Here is an 18393-nt window from a genome sequence, read left to right as displayed (position 1 = left end):
AGCTATGTACAGATTTGATGACTCTACCTAAGTAACCTTTCTTTTTTCTTTCAGAGTACGTCAGTTTATAGAAATGGTGAATGGTACAGATAGTGAAGTACGGTGTTTGGAACGCCAAAGTCCAAAATCTCAAGACAGTTATCCTGTCAGTCCTAGGCCTTTTAGTAGTCCAAGCATGAGTTCCAGCCACGGAATGAGTGTCCACAGTTTAGCTTCAGGTAAAAGCAGTACTTCGCATTTTTCTGGTGAGATACTATTTTTTTTTACACTTTTAGTCTTCCTTATATTATTTTGAGGTTTTTTAAATCTAGATAGTTTGCATTTTTAATTGTGTAGGTACAATCTATGAAAATACAGATTCATCTGATATCAGTACCAGGAAGTCTCTTAAGAAACTGAGACTATAAACAGAGCTTTGTAATCAGTGTCATTATTCAAAATTAGTTGTCACTAAAATCATTGACAATATTGAGAAAATAATAATGTAGTTAATGAAGTTTGAATTTTAGTGTGATCTGGCTAATCTGTCAAGCCTAGCTGTCTTCCTGTCTCTCTTGGCTCATTTTTAAGCATTTTTTCTTTCTTTTTTTTTTTTCAAGTTTATTTTCTTTCCTGACTCCTTTTCAGCTTACTTAGTTCTCACACTATGAAACTTGGTGTTCTCTTAATTCAAATTATCTTTACTGGATTTTTTGCCATAACTTCTATAACTCTTTTTCTAATCCTCCCCAGTTTTCTTTCTTTTCATCATTTTTATTCTGTTTCCCACATGTACACTTCACTTTGTGTACTTAATTTTATCTTTGTTGTTGTTTAATTCATCACTCTATTTTTGTATCAGTAGATTAAACAAATAGTATTTCTACAGGTAATGTCTTGAAGATGTTAAGATGTATCAACAAGTCCAACAAATATTGACATCGCTAAGTGCAATTTTAATCCTTATTAAAGATGAGTTCCATAATAATTTAATGCAATAAGCTAAATATATACACAGCCTGCATATCCTGAACTGCAGGAGTGGTTTGTATAGTCACATATTATTTTATTTAAGTATACATTTCCACAATGAAAGTACTTAACATTATGTCAATAAAACACTACCCCAAATACTTGTATTATCATTCTTGCTGAAAACATTTATTTCTAGAATGCTTAATGACATTAAAGAAGATGAGTTCCACTAAATGTTCACCAAAGGTTTTTAATCAAAAAGCTTTTCAACATGAAAGTACTAACAAAAAACTTTTAGTTCCATTATGAAAAAATAAAAGAAAACACTTGTCTTTTGAAAAGATTATTAAAACAAGGGTCTATTAAGAGAGCTAAACATTCTTATTAAAATTTGGTTCATTAAACAAACTAGTTACTATATTTAATGACTTCTCATGCCACTATTTTTCTAAAACCTTCAGATACATAGAGAACAAGTCTCAACTGTGATAAAGTCAAAGGACATTTAGATTTTACCTATTATGAACCTACGTTATATAGCTTCCAATGCACAAATCTAACTAAAGCATTAACCCTACTTTACAATTTTCATATGGAACCATACGGTTTGCAGTACTTTAACCTGGTTTTATTCATTATACCCCAGGAAGCAGTTCAGATATGTCCAGATAAGGCAGGCTGTTAAAAGCTCAGTTAGGAATCTAAAACCGAAGACCTCTTCCATTCCATGCCTATCAGGACATTACTGTAGAAAAACATAGTTATAACATATGGTTTCACAGAAAATAACCATAATTTTAGAAATTATTAATGTTGCCATGATCCATACTTGGCTTGGCCAAAAGCTTTTCTAGCCCATTGAATTCTTCATTCCTATTAAGTCCACAGCTCTAGCAAACTTCCTTCTGCACTTTTAAGAACACAGTCCCTTAAAGCTTGCACTTGACCTTATCTTCCAATTGACACTGTCTTGTGGGTCATTTTCAGTGATGAACTCTGAAGCTCTCCAATAATATCCTCTGATTCTGTTTCAATGTGTAAAGATTCTGGTCATTCCTAAAGCCATACACATACAACTCTGCTTCTTGGAAGGAAGAAAAGTCAGTCTTTTACCTGTCTCCATTCTGCTCCAACAGTTTCTTTCTTTTTCTCTTCATCTGCCAGCCAGCCAGCTTGTCAGCCTGCCAAGCCTGTTTTTAACTTTATAAAGATCTGATAATTTTACTCCCCAACAGGTGCCACCTCTATTCTTTCCTACAGTCAGTTGCACTGCTTTACCTCAGGCTTTTTGGTGCACTGTCCCATATGGTGGACACGAAACTTGCATGTATGTATCCTTAGTAGCAAGATATTTTTCTTGAATATTAGAGTCAGTGTGTTCATAGGTAAAGTGGTTAATTATAACATACCACATAATGACATTTCTATCAGAGATAAACTGTACAAAGTGACCACATGTTGTCTTGTAGAGCAGAAAACCCTCACAATATCACATGGAATTATTTTTTGTAATCTCTGTGTCAAAGAATATAAATAGGTACATACCATTGCATATTTTGATTTCTTATTTTACAAAAAGATATATTTTCATATTAATATATGGGTGTTTTGGCTATATGTATGTATACTTGTGTACCACATGTGTGCATTTTCAGGAGAGGCCAGAGATAGTATTGGGGCCCCAGGATCTGTGAGGCACCATGTGGGTGCTGGGAATTGAGCCCAAGTCTTCGGTAAGAGCAGCTAGAGCCCTTAATTGCTGAGCCATTTATCCAGCCCCATAATATGGTTTCTTATAGCATGTAATATAGTAATATGCCTTTCAGATTTATAGCCTAGGAGGCATAGGTTATCCCACATTGCCTAGAGAGGCTGGACCATCATGGCATTTCTAAGAATACTCAATGATGTTAGCAATACAGTGAAATGATTAGCCCAGTTCTTACAATTTGTCTTTGTGTTAAACACTGCAGTGCCCTCACACAGTGATTGTGAGGATTAAATGAGATCTGTAATTAAACTGAAAAAGTAATAGACTTGAAACTTAGAAATTATTTGTTGGAATCCAGTGCATTATTAATTTCTTTGTATTTTGAGTCTGAAAGGTAATCACTGGATTTGTTTAAGGGACAGACTGTTCTTCCCTGCTGATCCTCTGTATCTAGAGACACGTAAACATGCTGGGAAGGGGGAAGAGTCATAGAGCCAGACTTACCTGGATTTGAAACCTGAAACTGCCATTTACTAGCTGCTTGACCTCAGACAGAATACTTCAGGACTCTGTGCCTCAGTTTTTCATCTGTAAAATGGGTAGAATAAATCTCCTTGTTTATGGTGAAGAGCAGATGAGTTCATCTCTGAAAAGGTATATCAAGTACTTTGTTAATGTTTGCCATTTTTATCATCATGAATGCTGTTACTAGTACTGATTTTTATTGGTACACTGTTGTTAGTTATTAAGGCTTAGTCAACATGTACAGTATTAATTGTTCTAAGGGTAATATTGCCCTTAAAAGTGTAATTCTTTTTTTTTTTCTTCATCAGTAAGATAAAATATCATTTATGTTTCTATTGGGGTCTTAGTATACAAGAACATTTTATTCTGTCTAGGTTTTCTTCCCCTGCCTCCCATGTTGTTTCATATAGTTATAGGGAGATCCACTTAACTTTGTATGCAAACACTGAAAGGTTCTTGCCTCTTGTCTGCACACTGAATGTTGAATACCAGACTCCTGAGACTATAAATAGAGTATAGCTTTGAGCTACAAAGTTCCAAATAAGAAATTTGTGTCCGTGTTTAGAACCAGGCATGGTGCTACATGTCTGTAACCCCAGCCCTTGGGAGTCCAAGGCTAGCCTGACAAGACCTTGTCTCAAGAATGTACATATAGGAGGCTGATCCATGATGGTGACAAGCGCACACAGTTTCTGAGCAGAGGAGCTGAAGCACTGGAGTTGGTGAGTGGAAGGAAGACTGAAGCCAGGGAAGTGATAGTGAGGCTTTCTAAACAAGAGGGAACATCGAATGAGGTGAGAATGTTGGTCTTGGGTCACCTGCAGACTAGTTTGGGGAAAGAGAGAAATAATTATTTGATCTCCCTGCACTCCCCTCTTTCAGGCCTCCATCTTCCTCAGCACAGCTGGATCACTGAGATTCTCAACTCAAAGCTCACTGCCTGGGGACTGTGGTGGCAGAGGCATTGCTCCTGGCCCCTCAGCCGCTAATGCCAGCTGCACCTGCCTTGGAGTCCCAGATACTCAGCACCATTCACCCCGTGTCCCACATCTGCAAGGGACCATACCGACTCTGCAGGGTCTCCCAGCCACTGACTGTATGGTCTGCCCAAACCCTCAGTGTCAGATAATAGACTATATAGCCACCAAAGTCCAGCAGACCCGCTAAACAAGCTAGGCACACCAGGCACCGGGACTCACAGGTCTGTAGAGCACAATGGAGGGCACCTGGACTTCCCAGAAAGCATCTGGAACAGCATTCCAGTCTCCAGATGCAGATGGACTTCCTAACCAGGTGACTTCAGGAGCACTGAGCTGGCAGAGTACATCAGTCTTCCTTCATATGACTAAGCAGGGCCAAACCAGAGAGGAGAGAGCCCAGATACCATGTTCCTTGACAGTGTGACCTGCCCAAGAGTGAGTGTGCCCTTGAGTGTCTAAAGAGCCCCAGATCCAGAGTCCATCTAAACTAGCAGCTAGTCATCAGACCCCTCCCACCCACACACACTGTGGGAAACAGAAGGACTCTTGGGCCATCGAAGCCCCTGCACTGTGGGTCCAGCAGTGTAGTTAAGGCAGATAATTCTGTGAGCTCAGACAGCCAAGTAAGTACCAGGGGGATAGACCACTGAGGTATTCAGGGAATTTGCATAAGGAAATTGTGCTGTGACTACCACGATGTCCTGCTACAACTACAGTGCATGCACAAGTAACCCCTTAGAAGCCTACAAGGCAGAAACCCTCCCACACACTCAAAGATTCAACATTCTCCATCACTCTGTCCTTCATGGCACACTTCCACGAACATCCCCCACCCCAGCACCTGCATTTACCCTTCTACACCTGAGGACTTTCCTCCCACAGGTACAGCTGAAACACCAAATCACAAGCTGAGGCCACTGGACCCCTCTCAGCTTTCCGAAGAATTCCCCAGACTCTGGAAAGAGAGGGTACCAGTCTGAACTGCAGAATCCAGGAACAAAGAGGGAAGATTATGTATAAGCCAATAACCAGGGGTCAGCAAAAATACACATCCAGCATAAATCAGGACATCATGGCTTCACCAGCAACCCCCAAATTGATGGATACTCCAAATCATCAGAAGCACAGGAAAATGACTTTAAAGCTATGCTAACCCATTTATTTGAGGCCCATAAAGAGGAAAAAAAAATATCTCAGAGCAATAGCAATACAAATACAGACAGTTAAAGAGGAAATGAACAAATCTATCAAAGATTCGGCCAAACAAGTGGTGGCAAAGAAAGAGGAAATGAACAAAATTCTCAAAGAAACACAGGCAAATATAGCCAAACAAATAGAGGCACAAGTAGAGATACAATTAGTAGCATATAGAGAGGAAATGAACAACAACAAAAAAATAGATACCGTCATAGAGAGACATTCAAACAGATGAAGGAAATGGTGCAAAGCATGAAAACAGAATTAGAATCAATAAAGAAAATACAAACTGAGAAAACCCTGGAGCTGGAGAACTTAGAGAAAAGATCAGGAACCACAAAGGTAAGCATCACCAACAGAATACAAGAGATAAAAGAGAGAATCTCTGGTGCTGAAGATATACTCACAGAAATTAATATATGTCTCAAAGAAAATGTAAAATCAGAAATGTCTGAAACAGGATATATCCAAGAAATCAAGGACGCCATGAAAAGACAAAGTCTAAGAATAATAGGAATTGATGAAAAAGAAGATTCCAGGATCCAAGGTCCAAAAAATATCTTCAAGAAAATCATAGAAGAAAATTTTCCCAACTTAAAGAAAGAGATGTCCAGAAATATACATGAGGACTATAGAACACCAAATAGACTAGACCAGAAGAGAAACACCTCATGTCACATAATAGTCAACACATTAAATCTACAGAACAAAGGAATGATATTAAAAGCAGCAAGGGAAAAAGGCCAAGTAACATATAAAGGTAGATCTATCTGAAGGAAAACTCCAATCCAACGAAAATATCTATACCGAAGAAAACATAGCATACAGATAATATCCCAAAAAAATTAAAAGAAAAGGAGACAGGAATCACAGTGAGACTACCAACTCCACAATAAAAGGAACTAATATTCATTGGTCATTATTATCTATCAACATCAATGGACTCAACACTCCAATAAAAAGACACAGACTAACAGAATGGGTGCGGAAACAGGATCCAACATTCTGCTGCATCCAAGAAATGCACCTCTGCAACAAAGATAAACACTATCTCAGAGTCAAGGACTGGAAAAATGTCTTTCATGCAAACGGACCCAGAAAGCAAGCTGGGATAGCTATCCTAATATCTAATTAAATAAACTTTCAACCAAAATTAATCAAAAAAAGATGAGGAGGGGCACTACATTCTCATCAAAGGAAAAAAAAATCCACTCAAATGACATCACAATTCTGAACATCGGTGCCCCAAATACAAGAGTACTTACACTCATAAATGAAACATTATTAAAACTTAAATCACACATTGATCCCAACACCTTGATAGTGGGATACTTCAACACCCCAATTTCACCAAGTGACAGACCATCTAGACAGAAACCAAATAGGGAAATAAAGGCACTTATGAAGGTTAAATCAAATGGACCTAAAATATGTCTACAGAACTTTTCACCCAAATTCAAAAGATTATAACTTCTATTGAGCACCTCATGGAACTTTCTCCAAAATATCCCATATAGTTGGTCTCAAAGCAAGCCTCAACAGATACAAGAAGATTGAAATAATGCCCTGTATTCTATCTAACCACCATGGACTAAGGTTGGACTTCCACAACAATGGAATTAGCAAAAAGCCTACATGTACATGGAAATTGAATAACTTGCTGCTCAATGACAGCTTGGTTAAGGAAGAAATAAAGACAGAAATTAAAGACTTCCTAGAATTAATGAAAATGAAGGTAAAACATACCCTAATTTATGAGACACAATAAATGCAGTGCTCAGAGGAATGTTCATAGCCCTAAGTTCCTTCAAGAAGAAATTTGTCACATCTCATGCAGGCAACTTAGTGGCCCAACAGATATCCCTAGAAAAAAAAAGAATCAAATACACCCAAGAGGATCAGATGGCTGGAAATAATCAAACTCAGGGCTGAAATCAGTCAATGAGAAATAAATAAAACTATTCAAAACATCAAAGAAACCAACAGCTTGTTGTTTGAGAAAATCAACAAGATAGACAAAAATTTAACCAAACTAACTAAAAGGCAGAGAGAAAATAGCAAAATCAGAAATGAAAAGGGGGACATAACTACAGACACTGAGGAAATCCAAACAATCATAGTACAAAAGCCTACAATGCCACAAAATTTGAAAATCTAAAAGAAATGGACAAGTTTCTTGATAGATTCCATCTACCAAAGTCAAGTCAAGATCAGATAGAAAGATTGAATAGTCCTATATCCCCCAAGGAAATAGAAGCAGTCATCAACAGTCTCGCTTCCAAAAAAGCCCTGGGCCAGATGGATTCATTGCAGAATTCTAACAGACCTTAAAAAAAGTGTTAACTCCAATTCTCTTCAAACAATTCCACAATATAGAAACAGAAGGAACATTACCAAACTCATTCCATGAAGCCACATTCACCTTGATATCTACACCAAACCAAGACCAAACCAAAAAAGAGATCAGACCAATCTCTCTTATGAACATTGATGCAAAAATACTCAATAAAATACTTGCAAACTGAATCCAAGAACAGATCAAAGATATCATCCACCATCACCAAGTAGGCTTCATCCCAGGCATGCAAAGGTGTTTCTACATAAGGAAATCCATCAACGTAATCCACTACATAAACAAACTGAAGGAGAAATACCACAGGATCATCTCCTTAGATGCAGAAAAAGCATTTGACAAAATCCAACACCCATTCATGTTTAAAGTCTTGGAGAGATCTGAGACAAAAGGCACATACCTAAAAATACTAAAGGCAATATACAGCAAGCCTATAGCTGACATCAAACTCAATGGAGAGAAACTTAAATCAATCCCATTGAAATCAGGGACAAGGCAAGGTTTTCCTCTCATTCCATATCTCTTCAACATAGTGCTTGAATTCCTAGCTAAAGCAATAAGACAGCTATTGAGATCAAGGGGATATATACTGAAAAGGAAGAGGTCAAAGTGTTACTATTCTCAGATGATATGAGAGTACACATGAGTGACCCCAAAAATTCAACCAGAGAAATCCTTCAGAGGAAAAACACCTTCAAAAAAGTGGCTGGATACAAAATCATCTCAAAAAAAAAAAAAAAAAATAAGAAGCCCTCCTGTATACCAAAGACAAAAGGGCCAAGGAAGAAATCAGGAAAACAACACCCGTCACAATAGCCACTAATAACATAAAGTACCTTGGGGTGACTCTAACCAAGCAAGTGAAAGAACTGTTTGAAAAAAAAAAAAAAAACTTCAAGTCTCTGAAGAAAGAAATTAAAGAAGATATCAGAAGATGGAAAGATCTCCCATGGTCATTGTGAAAATGCCATCTTGCCAAAAACAATCTAGAGATTCAGTACAGTACCTATCAAAACACCAACACAATTCTTTACAGACCTTGAAAGAAAGATTCTCAGCTTCAAATGGAAAATCAAAAAACCCAGAATTTTCAAAACTATTCTTTAAAACAACAGATCATTTGGAGGTATCTCCATCCCTCATCTCAAGCTCTACTACACAGCACTAATAATAAAAACCACACGGTATTGGCATAGAAAGACAAAGGAGGATCAATGCAACAGAATAGAAGACCCAGAAATAAACCCACACATCTAGGAATACTTGATTTTTGACAAAAGAAACCAAAACAATTTAATGGGAAAAAAAGACATCATATTTAACAAATGGTACTGGTCCAACTGGATGTCTACATGCAGAAAAATGAAAATAGATTCATATTTATCACCCTGCACGAAACTAAAGACCAAGTAGATCAAAGACTTCAACATAAAACCAGGTACTCTAAATTGGTTAGAAGAAAAAGTGGGGAAGAGCCTAGAACTCATTGGCACAGGAGACAACATCCTGAACAGAACACCAACAGCACCAGATCTAAGAGCAACAATCAATAAATGAGACCTCATGAAACTGAAAACTTCTGTAAAGCAAAAGACACTATTGTCAGAACAAAAATGACAGCTTACAGACTGGGAAAGTATCTTCACCAACCCTATATCTCACAGAGGGCTGATATACAGAATATATAAAGAGCTAAAGAAGTTAAAAGGCAATAAATCAAGCAATCCGTTTAAAAATGGGGTATGGAGCGGAGGATTCTCTGTAAAGGAATATAGAATGGCAGAGAAATACTTAAAGAGATGCTCAACGTCCTTAGCCATCAGAGAGATGCAAATTAACCACACCATGAGATTTCACCTTACACCTATCAAAATGGCTAAAATAAAAAACCCAAGGGACAACACATGTTGGAGAGGCTGTGGAGAAAAGGGAACCATCCTCCATTGCTGGTGAGAATGTACCTGATACAACAACTTTCAAAATCAATCTGGCGCTTTATCAGACAATTAGGAAGAGCACTTCCTCAAGACCCGGCTATACCACTCCTAGGCATATATCCAAAAGATGTTCAAGTACACAACAAGGACATTTGTTCATCCATGTTTGTATAAGCTTTATTCATAATAGCCAGAACCTGGAAACAACCCAGATATCCCTCAATGGAGGAATGGATACAGAAATTGTGGTATGTTTACATAATGGAATACTACTCAGCAATTAAACACAAGGAACTCACGAAATTTGCAGGCAAATGGAGGGATCTAGAAAAAAATCATGCTGAGTGAGGTCTCCCAGAAGGAGAAAGACACACCTGGTATATACTCATTTATTTAGACCTATAAGATATGATAAACATAATGCAATCTATACACCTAAAGAGGATAAACAAGAAAGAGAACCCAGGGTAAGATGATCAATCCTCACTTAGAAAGACAAATGGGTTGGGCATTAGATGTAAGAGAAAAGTAACAGGACAGGAGCCTACCAGAGGGCCTCTGAAAGACTATATAGCAGTGTATCAAAGCAGATACTGTGACTCATAACCAAACCTTTGGCACAGTGCAGGAATAATATGAAAGAAGGGGGAGTTAATATGCCTTGGGGAGGACAGGATCTCCACAAGGACCTAATATTTCTGGGCACAGGGGTCTTATATGAAACTGTTTCTCCAATCAAGGTCCAGATATGGATATAACCTATAACCTCTGTTCACTTGTAGCCCATGGTAGCTCAGTATCCAAGTGGGGACCCTAATAAGGGGAACAGGGCTATTTCTGACATGAACTCAATGGTGGGCACTTTGATCTACCCACCCCTCAAGGGAGTAGCAGCCCTGCTAGACCACAGAGGAGGACTTTGCAGCCAGTCCAGAAGATACCTGATAAACCAGGGTCAGATGAAAGGGGAGGAGGTCCTCCCAATCAGTGGACTTGGAAAGTGGCAGGGAGGAGTTGAGGAAGGTGGGGTGGGATTGGGAGGGAATGAGTGGCAGGACACAGCAGGAATACAAATTTAATAAAATGTAACTTAAAAAATAAAAAGAATAGAATTTAAAAGAAGAGAATACATTCAGTAAAAGTAAAAAAAAAAGAATGTACATATATAGCTATATTTAGATGAACCACTAAAAAGTAGTTACTAAAGAATATACAAAATGTTAAATTAAAAAAAATAAAACTTGTATTCTCATTTTTTCCACTGTTTTCCCTTCAATAAGTAGTCAAACATGAGTGTTTTTGTTGTTGTTGTTTTAATGTTTGTTTGTTTGTTTGTTTGTTTTTGCTTACAGAAGCCGACTCCAGTCAGTTAAGACGTCAGCTGTGTGTAGGAAATCAGGCTGCCATAGAGAGAATAATTCACTTTGGCCGAAAGCTACAAGCCATGAGTGAGCAGCTGAGGAGAGAATTTGGCAAGAACACAGCAAACAAGAAAATGCTGAAGGTAAGAATGTTGTTTGCTTTCTGTGATAAAATACCTGGGATGTTGGTGGCTGTGTGTGTCTTCTTTTAGATCACCATTTTAGAGGATTCAGTCTGTTTCCACTTGCCTCCCTTGTTCCACGACCTGTGGTGAAAAAGAACCTCATTGCAGAGAACTCAGTAGAGCATAGCTGACAGGGAAAGGTGGGGCTAGGGACAACCAGACACTCTTCATGACCTGTTTCTATCAGGTAGGCTCCACCTTCTCCAGTTTCCTTTCTAATACTTCATTGATGAGGTTAGAGCCCTCATTGTCTCTAAACATGTTCTCTAGTCATGTTCCAGTGACATCAAATCTACATGGGGACCTCATCTTACACACATAAACTTTAGGGGAATATTTTACATTCAAACCATATATTGTTTTCCTTTGATCCTTACCAATATGTCAGAGGCACCAAGATACAGATTTGTTCAACATTGAGTAACAAGGTGGAAATTCTTGGGAATTTGTCCCTGAAATTTCCCCTTAGAACCTTGCCCATTTGTGAGTCAAAGCTCTTGATGGCATTAGGCAGCTCTGATCTAGAAGAACATTGGGTCACACACATGTACAGCCTAAATCCCTGCTGTGCTCCCTGTGACATAGCACACAATTGTAGTGTGCTGCTGAAACAAGAACCCTGAGATGTATTTTTTTTTTTTTTTTTTTTTTTTTTAGTAAACATTGTTTCAGGGTTGCAGCAAAGTCATTGGATTTTATGGGGATTATTAAAGGAATAGCTCCTCTTTCATGTCTAGAATTGTTAGAATACATTTTGAAGTGTCTTCTGGAAGATGTCCATGCTGGATGGTAAGAGGGATAAAATTTCACCAAACCAATAAGTGTATCACAGTCCCATGTGTTAGTTCAAGTTGGAGTGCTTTATTAAGCAAGATTGCATTTCATTGTATTGATTTTTGAGTCTTTAAATTTAAATTGTTACAGAAAGAGTGAACACCAAGATTACAGAGAACTATAAACTGTACTACACATCCGTGAATGTTAATATACTTAGGACACCCATTCTGAAACTGTGGGGCTTCACTTTGGACCTTACATTTTCACTATCAAACATATTTTAGTGCATTTGTCTACCACCATAAACAAACAAAAAGTCCATAATAGAAATATGTAGAAGTTAGGAAAATAGGTTGATATCCTCACTCACAATTCCTGTCTATGATCTGCATTCCGCCCACAGTCCTGCTGATTGTGGCCCTTGATGGGGCAGAGTGCCATGAGGAGCAGCACGTGGAAGAAGAGGCTTTCACTCTTGGAAGAGGAAAGCAAAGACATGGTCCCAGAGACCTACTACCTACAGCGAGGTCCCATCTCCCCAAGATTACAGGGTTTCCAACAAACAAAGATTTTCATTTAAATCGGTTACAACTATTGATACGTATGGTACTCCAAGTTAAAACTAAATTTCCCAAACTGGATATACTCATTTTAAAAGTTTCTGCCTGTGAAACAAAGCATTAAACTGGCAAGCCTATGTGAAACATTTTACACTCCAACACAACGAAGCCTAGAAAACAAAAGAAGACATAATTCATAGCCCTTCTGAGTAAAAATTTGATATTACAGGAAAGGGCAAATGACTGCTGGTTGTGTTCTGGACATGAACTGAGAATTTCATTATCAGTATTAACTCAATCCCATACCCTTGGTATAAAACCAGCAGCACTAGTAAATATCAACTTGCCCAGCAGCCTTTGTTAAAGTCATTATGCTTTATATTTCAGTAGCTGGGATAGGAAAAGGGTAGTCACCATACCACATCATTTGCTAACATAACAGTTGTGTTTCTGGTGCTAACCCTCAGAGATCAAGAGAAAGAAAGTTAAATTTCTTACAAGATATAAAGATACTTGTGTATCAGGCAAGTGGATGTCTACATTTGCCTTAGAGGATTTTCTGATGGCCAGATTGTGTCTTTACTTACTCTTCCATGTTAAATGTGTCTCTCCTGAGCATGTTGTAATCTACAGCACCTATAACTGGGGCTGCATAGCTCTTTAGAACTGTCTCTGCAGGGGTGTTATGAATGTGTAGGCTCTTTATTAGCTTTCTTTCAAGGTATATAAATAATACTGCATAGATAAAAGCTGAGGGCTGTTTTAGGAGAATGGTTCTTAATGTTTCTGATGTTCCAATCATTTTGAATTTTTAATAGAGGTTGAGAATTCAAATCAGTAGTTAGTTAAGTGCTTACCTGTACTGCAAGAGACTCTGGGTTTTACCTGAGCACTCCATCTTTCCCACCTCCCCAACAAACAAAAGTTTTTCAAGAGTTTTTATTTAAAGGAGTTACAACTATTGATATCTGTGGTACTCAAAGTTAAAACTAAATTTCCCAAACTGGAAATACTGATTTTAAAATCTATTGGCATTTTATGAAACAATAATCCCCACTTAAATGAGAAATAGCATTATTTTAATTTTGATGGGTCTCTAATGTTTACTATATTAACTAGATTCTCATACCTACTTCTACCTTGAGTCCATAAATCAGACATGTGTGTATCAGGTTATAGATATATGAAAGTGAAAAGGGGAAGGAAAACTTTAGTGATACTATGAACAGTTTTGACCTTGACCCTCCCCCTTGAAAAGAGCATAGGCCACATGTGTTCCTGGACCACACTATTGAAAATGTCTCATTTATGTCATATTTGGGAAAATGAAATGTCATCAGAATTTTAGGATTTATTTATATTCAGGTCATATGACTATATATAGTCAAAACTATGCTGAGTTGGAGGAAGGAATGTGATTTTCTGCCACCTTTGAATATTTAAGATTACAATCCCATCCTCTCATTCTGTCTTTGGCTCTCATTCAGCACAAAACTAAGGAAACATCATTATAAGACCATATCTCTGAGTTATTTCTTGACTACACTGAATTATGTGAAAACAGTTTATCTTCACCTAAAGATAATGGTTGGCTTTGATTTTGTGCCTCTGATTGTTAGCAGCTATGACTTTCAGAGACTTTAATATTCTGAGCTGCTTCCCTCTCATTTCCCCAAACTTACCTTGCTTCAGATACTGATGAGTGAGAACTAATTTACAAGAATTAAAAAGCATATGAGGAAAACAGAAATGTAGATGAGGTTTTGAAATTATTCCTCTTTATTCTACATTTGAGGATACATTTGATTATGCATTTCTTATTCTTTAGTGTTTGGGGATTTTAAGAACATTCAGATCTCATATGTAATTATTCATCACTTAATGAAATCTGTGAGACAGTTCTCTTCTTGTGCAAACATGATTATACCCTTAACACAGACTTAGATGGTACAGTTTACTGCACAGTGAGCTATATAATGGGGTGTATGTATTATGGCTAGAAGTGCTTTATACTTTGCTTATACTTCCTCACCAAAACCATAGTAGTACTGACAAGACAAATGCAATGGTGTCAATAGATAATAGAAACTGTCCAGCTCCATTATAATCTTAAGGGATCATCTTGAATGTGCAGACCATCAGTGACCTAGACATCTTTATGAAGAACAATTTTACACACAGAGAGAATGGTTTGGAGTCAAAGGTAAAATTTTGCTCAATTTTACAGAGTGTAATATTTCCCTTCATGTGCACCACCCTGAAGTAAATGCTTAGGGAGTTCCTGCAGCTGTGGTTGGCACAAAATGCCTCTGGACCCTTGTCTTTCCATGTCTCCCATCTTCTGTTTCTTGTCATCCTTCTTTTATGTTCTGTAGAGGCTTCTTTTCAGTAGCACCCACGGAAACTTCCTGGATTGGTTATTTTGCCAACCATTTCTTGAATGTCACCAGTGTCACTCTGATGAGCAGTCATGGTCTCTGATGACAGAGAAATAGAGAAAGCCAAGATTCACACTTTCTAAAACTGGTTCTTAATCTTAAGCAAAAATTGAGTAGTTGGAGACTGTACATTTTCACAGAAGTTGTCCCTATTGAGGCAGTCTTTTTCTTTAAAATGAAGCATAACCTGTAGTGGCACTGTATTTTCTACAGCGGTGTGTCTTATCTCCCATATGCATGTATTGCACCTACTTGACAGTTATAGTGGCACCTTTTTCCTTTTAAAACAGGGTTTCAATGTGAGGTCCTCCTCGTCTCTGAGCCTTCAAACTTCCTCAATCCACCTACCAAATGCACTATAGATGTGAGATGCCTTATATTATATGGTGTGTGTGAGTGTGTGTGTGTGTTTCTCCATGGCTGTGTGAATTGCTGTATTTTTGTGCATTGGTATTGTTGTGTTTTTGTACTACATTTATATGCATGCATCTTGTTCTCTTTAAAAATTTTCCACTGTGATAAATTTTAAAAATTACCAAGAAAGGCTGTGTAACTGTGGCTCGTGCTGCATGTTGAGGGACTCTATTCTTGAAACTTTAGACCAGTGAACTAGCTGTAGTTATGGATTGCGTGGGGAGGGGGAGACTAGGTCCTTAGTCCTGTCTTGGGGGTAACAATACACTTTTATAACAGGATATGTGCACAGTGTAGCAGCAGGGTAAAAACATTCATATTACTTTCCTGATGCCATTGGTCTTCCTTAACTTTGAGCCTTCTAGGTGTTTATGCTTGGGAGTTTGTTGTTGGTTTTCTTGCTTAGAACTTTATTCTGCTTCTAAGTCAGCAATTTTCAAACTGTGGTTGGCGACTCCTTTGCTGGTCACATATCAGATATCTTGCATATCCATATTTACATTAGAATTCATAACAGTAGCAAAATTACTGTAAAGAATTGGCAATTAAATCATTTTATGCTTGGGGTCACCACATGGGTTTAAAATTCACTGTGTTAGGAAGGTTGAAGTCCACTTAGCCATATTTTGCCATCTTCCTCCATGGGTCTTCTCAAGTAAAACCTAACCCCTGCCAGGTTTCTTTTTTTAAAGTCCCAGCCTCCCTTATGGAAAACATAAGTTTTCATCGTGTGGTTTTTAGAGTATTTTAGGATCTGGCTCCTCCTTGGTCATGTGCCTTTAAGTTTCTCTTAGTCTCAATGTGTGTGTTTCAGTTAGGTCAGTAGAAATATGCTAAAAACAATGATTAGGTTCTGGTCCTTGTTGTGTGTGCCCTGTCTAGCAGCTGTGCTCAGCAAAATAAGAGTAAAAATTTACTATTTATTAATGTGTCCATTGGTAATTCAGAGAGAAACTCTGTCTTATGGTACTATATGATCTTTTCTTCTCATCTCAAACTAAGATTCCTCAGATAAAATCTGTAGGATGGGGACACAAACTTCAGGTGAAAGCAGTTGAGGTGATCCATGAGTGCCTGGGATGTCTTTTAAAGTATTGGCCAACAATAATTTCTTACAGGTATTATTTCTAAATTTTAGCTATTAAGTAGTAAAGGGGGTTGAAATTTCTGACTTTTTGGTGGTGTCAGGATATAGCTCTATGCATAGTTTATATGTGATTCTATGCGCTAGTCACTCATTGGACATATTCTTAGTATCTTTTAGTACCTGCATGGTGGGGATGACACTTCATTAGATGGCCTTGGTTTTCAGGGTAAATTAGAGTTGATGAGAGGTTTATAAGTTAGCTCTGTGAGATATGAACTATTCTTCAGTCAATGAGCTGGAGGTGGAGCGTAGGATTAGGGAACAAAACCTCCACTGGACACAAATGCATGTTCAGTACCATTAGATGCAATTAATGCTGTCACACAGGTACATAGAGGCTTTCTTACACTCAACACTTTTGAGTAGTTATTGGTAACTCTTAATTGTATATTAAATTTCCTTGTTTCTAGAACTTTCGTTGTGATTAGGCAGTGTAACCTGAATGACATATTCAGTATTATAGGCCAATGGATGACTCATGTGTGTAGTTAGTGGCAGACTACTAACTTCAGGTTGTGTCACTGATTTTGTGGACAAAATGATCCTGACTACAATCAACCAGCAAGTATTCCTCTCTCCCTAAACCTGCTTTAACAAAGATATTCAGTAATGCTGGATAAGAGGAATAGAGTCTGCTTCAGCCACTTAATGTAGAATTTAAGAAATTGTAGCATTCATCGCTTTTAGAATGTTGTGGTGCTCAATCCGTAAGTTTAAAACCTTTGTGCCACCCTTTGTTTGTCTGTGTCTCCACTAGAAACTCATGTCCATTTTGCATTTATTCCTGTGTATATAGGTCTGTGGAATATTACTCTGGGTCAGGCTACTGACTTGGCAAACTAAAAAGAAGCATTGACATTGTCTTAGTTACTGTTCTATTGCTGTGAAGAGAAATCTTGTTCAAAGAAATTCTTACAAAAGAAATTAATTGGGACCTTGCCCTCAGTTTTAGAGGATAGTTCATGATCATCATAGTAAGTAGCAGACAGGCATGGTGCTGGAGTAGTAGCTGAGAACTTTATATCTTGATCACAGGCTGCAACATGCTTTATCACATGTGACTATTTACATAATATTGACAGTAAGCCCTGCCTTAATTTTAAGCAAATATGGGAAGTGTGCATGTATCGTTGAAAACCATCTCAAGTTTAGTAATAGAAAACATAAAGCCAGGATGGATCTTGTAGACTTCAGTATATTAGTTTCCAACTACCTTGAAGCAACTGCTCTTAGAAATTTAAAAACAACTAGGACATAGCTTTCTTTTCACACATTCTGTCTTACCATGAAAGCTCGCTCACAATAGTTTCAGATACTGGCTTCAATCCCAAGATGTATGACTTGCCAACTTTGTGGCCCATAACAAATATCATTCTGTCCCAAATGCCAGATTTGATTTGTGATTTTTGTGCCTACAGAATCACCCAAAATGTTTTTTTATAGGTCACTACACACAATCGTGTGAGAACTAATGAACATTAGCAATGTCCTGTGGTGGTTAGATGAGAAGGGGCCCCATAGCATCTGTTTGAATACTTGATAACAAGTTAGTGGAACTGCTTGGGGAGGGTTAGGTGTGGCCTTGTTGGAAGAGGTGATCACTGGGAGTGGACCCAGTGTCCAATGACATCACCTAGGTCTTGTGACATCATCCTGTTCCTGTGATATTATTTGGGTTCTACGTCATCACCTAGGACTTATGTAATCTCCTGGGCCATATGTTGTCACCTGAGTCCTATGATATAACCTTTGTCCTATGAATTCTCTTTCTTTTTCATCAATATTAGGCCATTCATTTCGAATTGGTTTTAATTTCCCCATTGTGCTTGTGTTATAGAAGTGGTGGGGTAATTG

The 18393-nt window shown here is 37.9% G+C and overlaps 1 protein-coding gene across 1 annotated transcript in view; it reads left to right on the top strand.

The window, feature by feature from the left end:
• LOC110543819 (ran-binding protein 9-like) overlaps window positions 1-18393 on the top strand; it is a 111841-nt gene that overhangs the window by 73898 nt on the left and 19550 nt on the right. Inside the window, 2 exon segments of the mRNA XM_060374743.1 lie at window positions 55-245; window positions 11010-11161. Coding sequence (XP_060230726.1) covers window positions 55-245; window positions 11010-11161 — 343 coding nt within the window.

Source organism: Meriones unguiculatus, chromosome X (genome assembly GCF_030254825.1).
Source record: "Meriones unguiculatus strain TT.TT164.6M chromosome X, Bangor_MerUng_6.1, whole genome shotgun sequence".
Classification (NCBI taxonomy): Eukaryota; Metazoa; Chordata; class Mammalia; order Rodentia; family Muridae; genus Meriones; species Meriones unguiculatus.
This window is presented reverse-complemented; position numbering and strand designations above follow the sequence as displayed.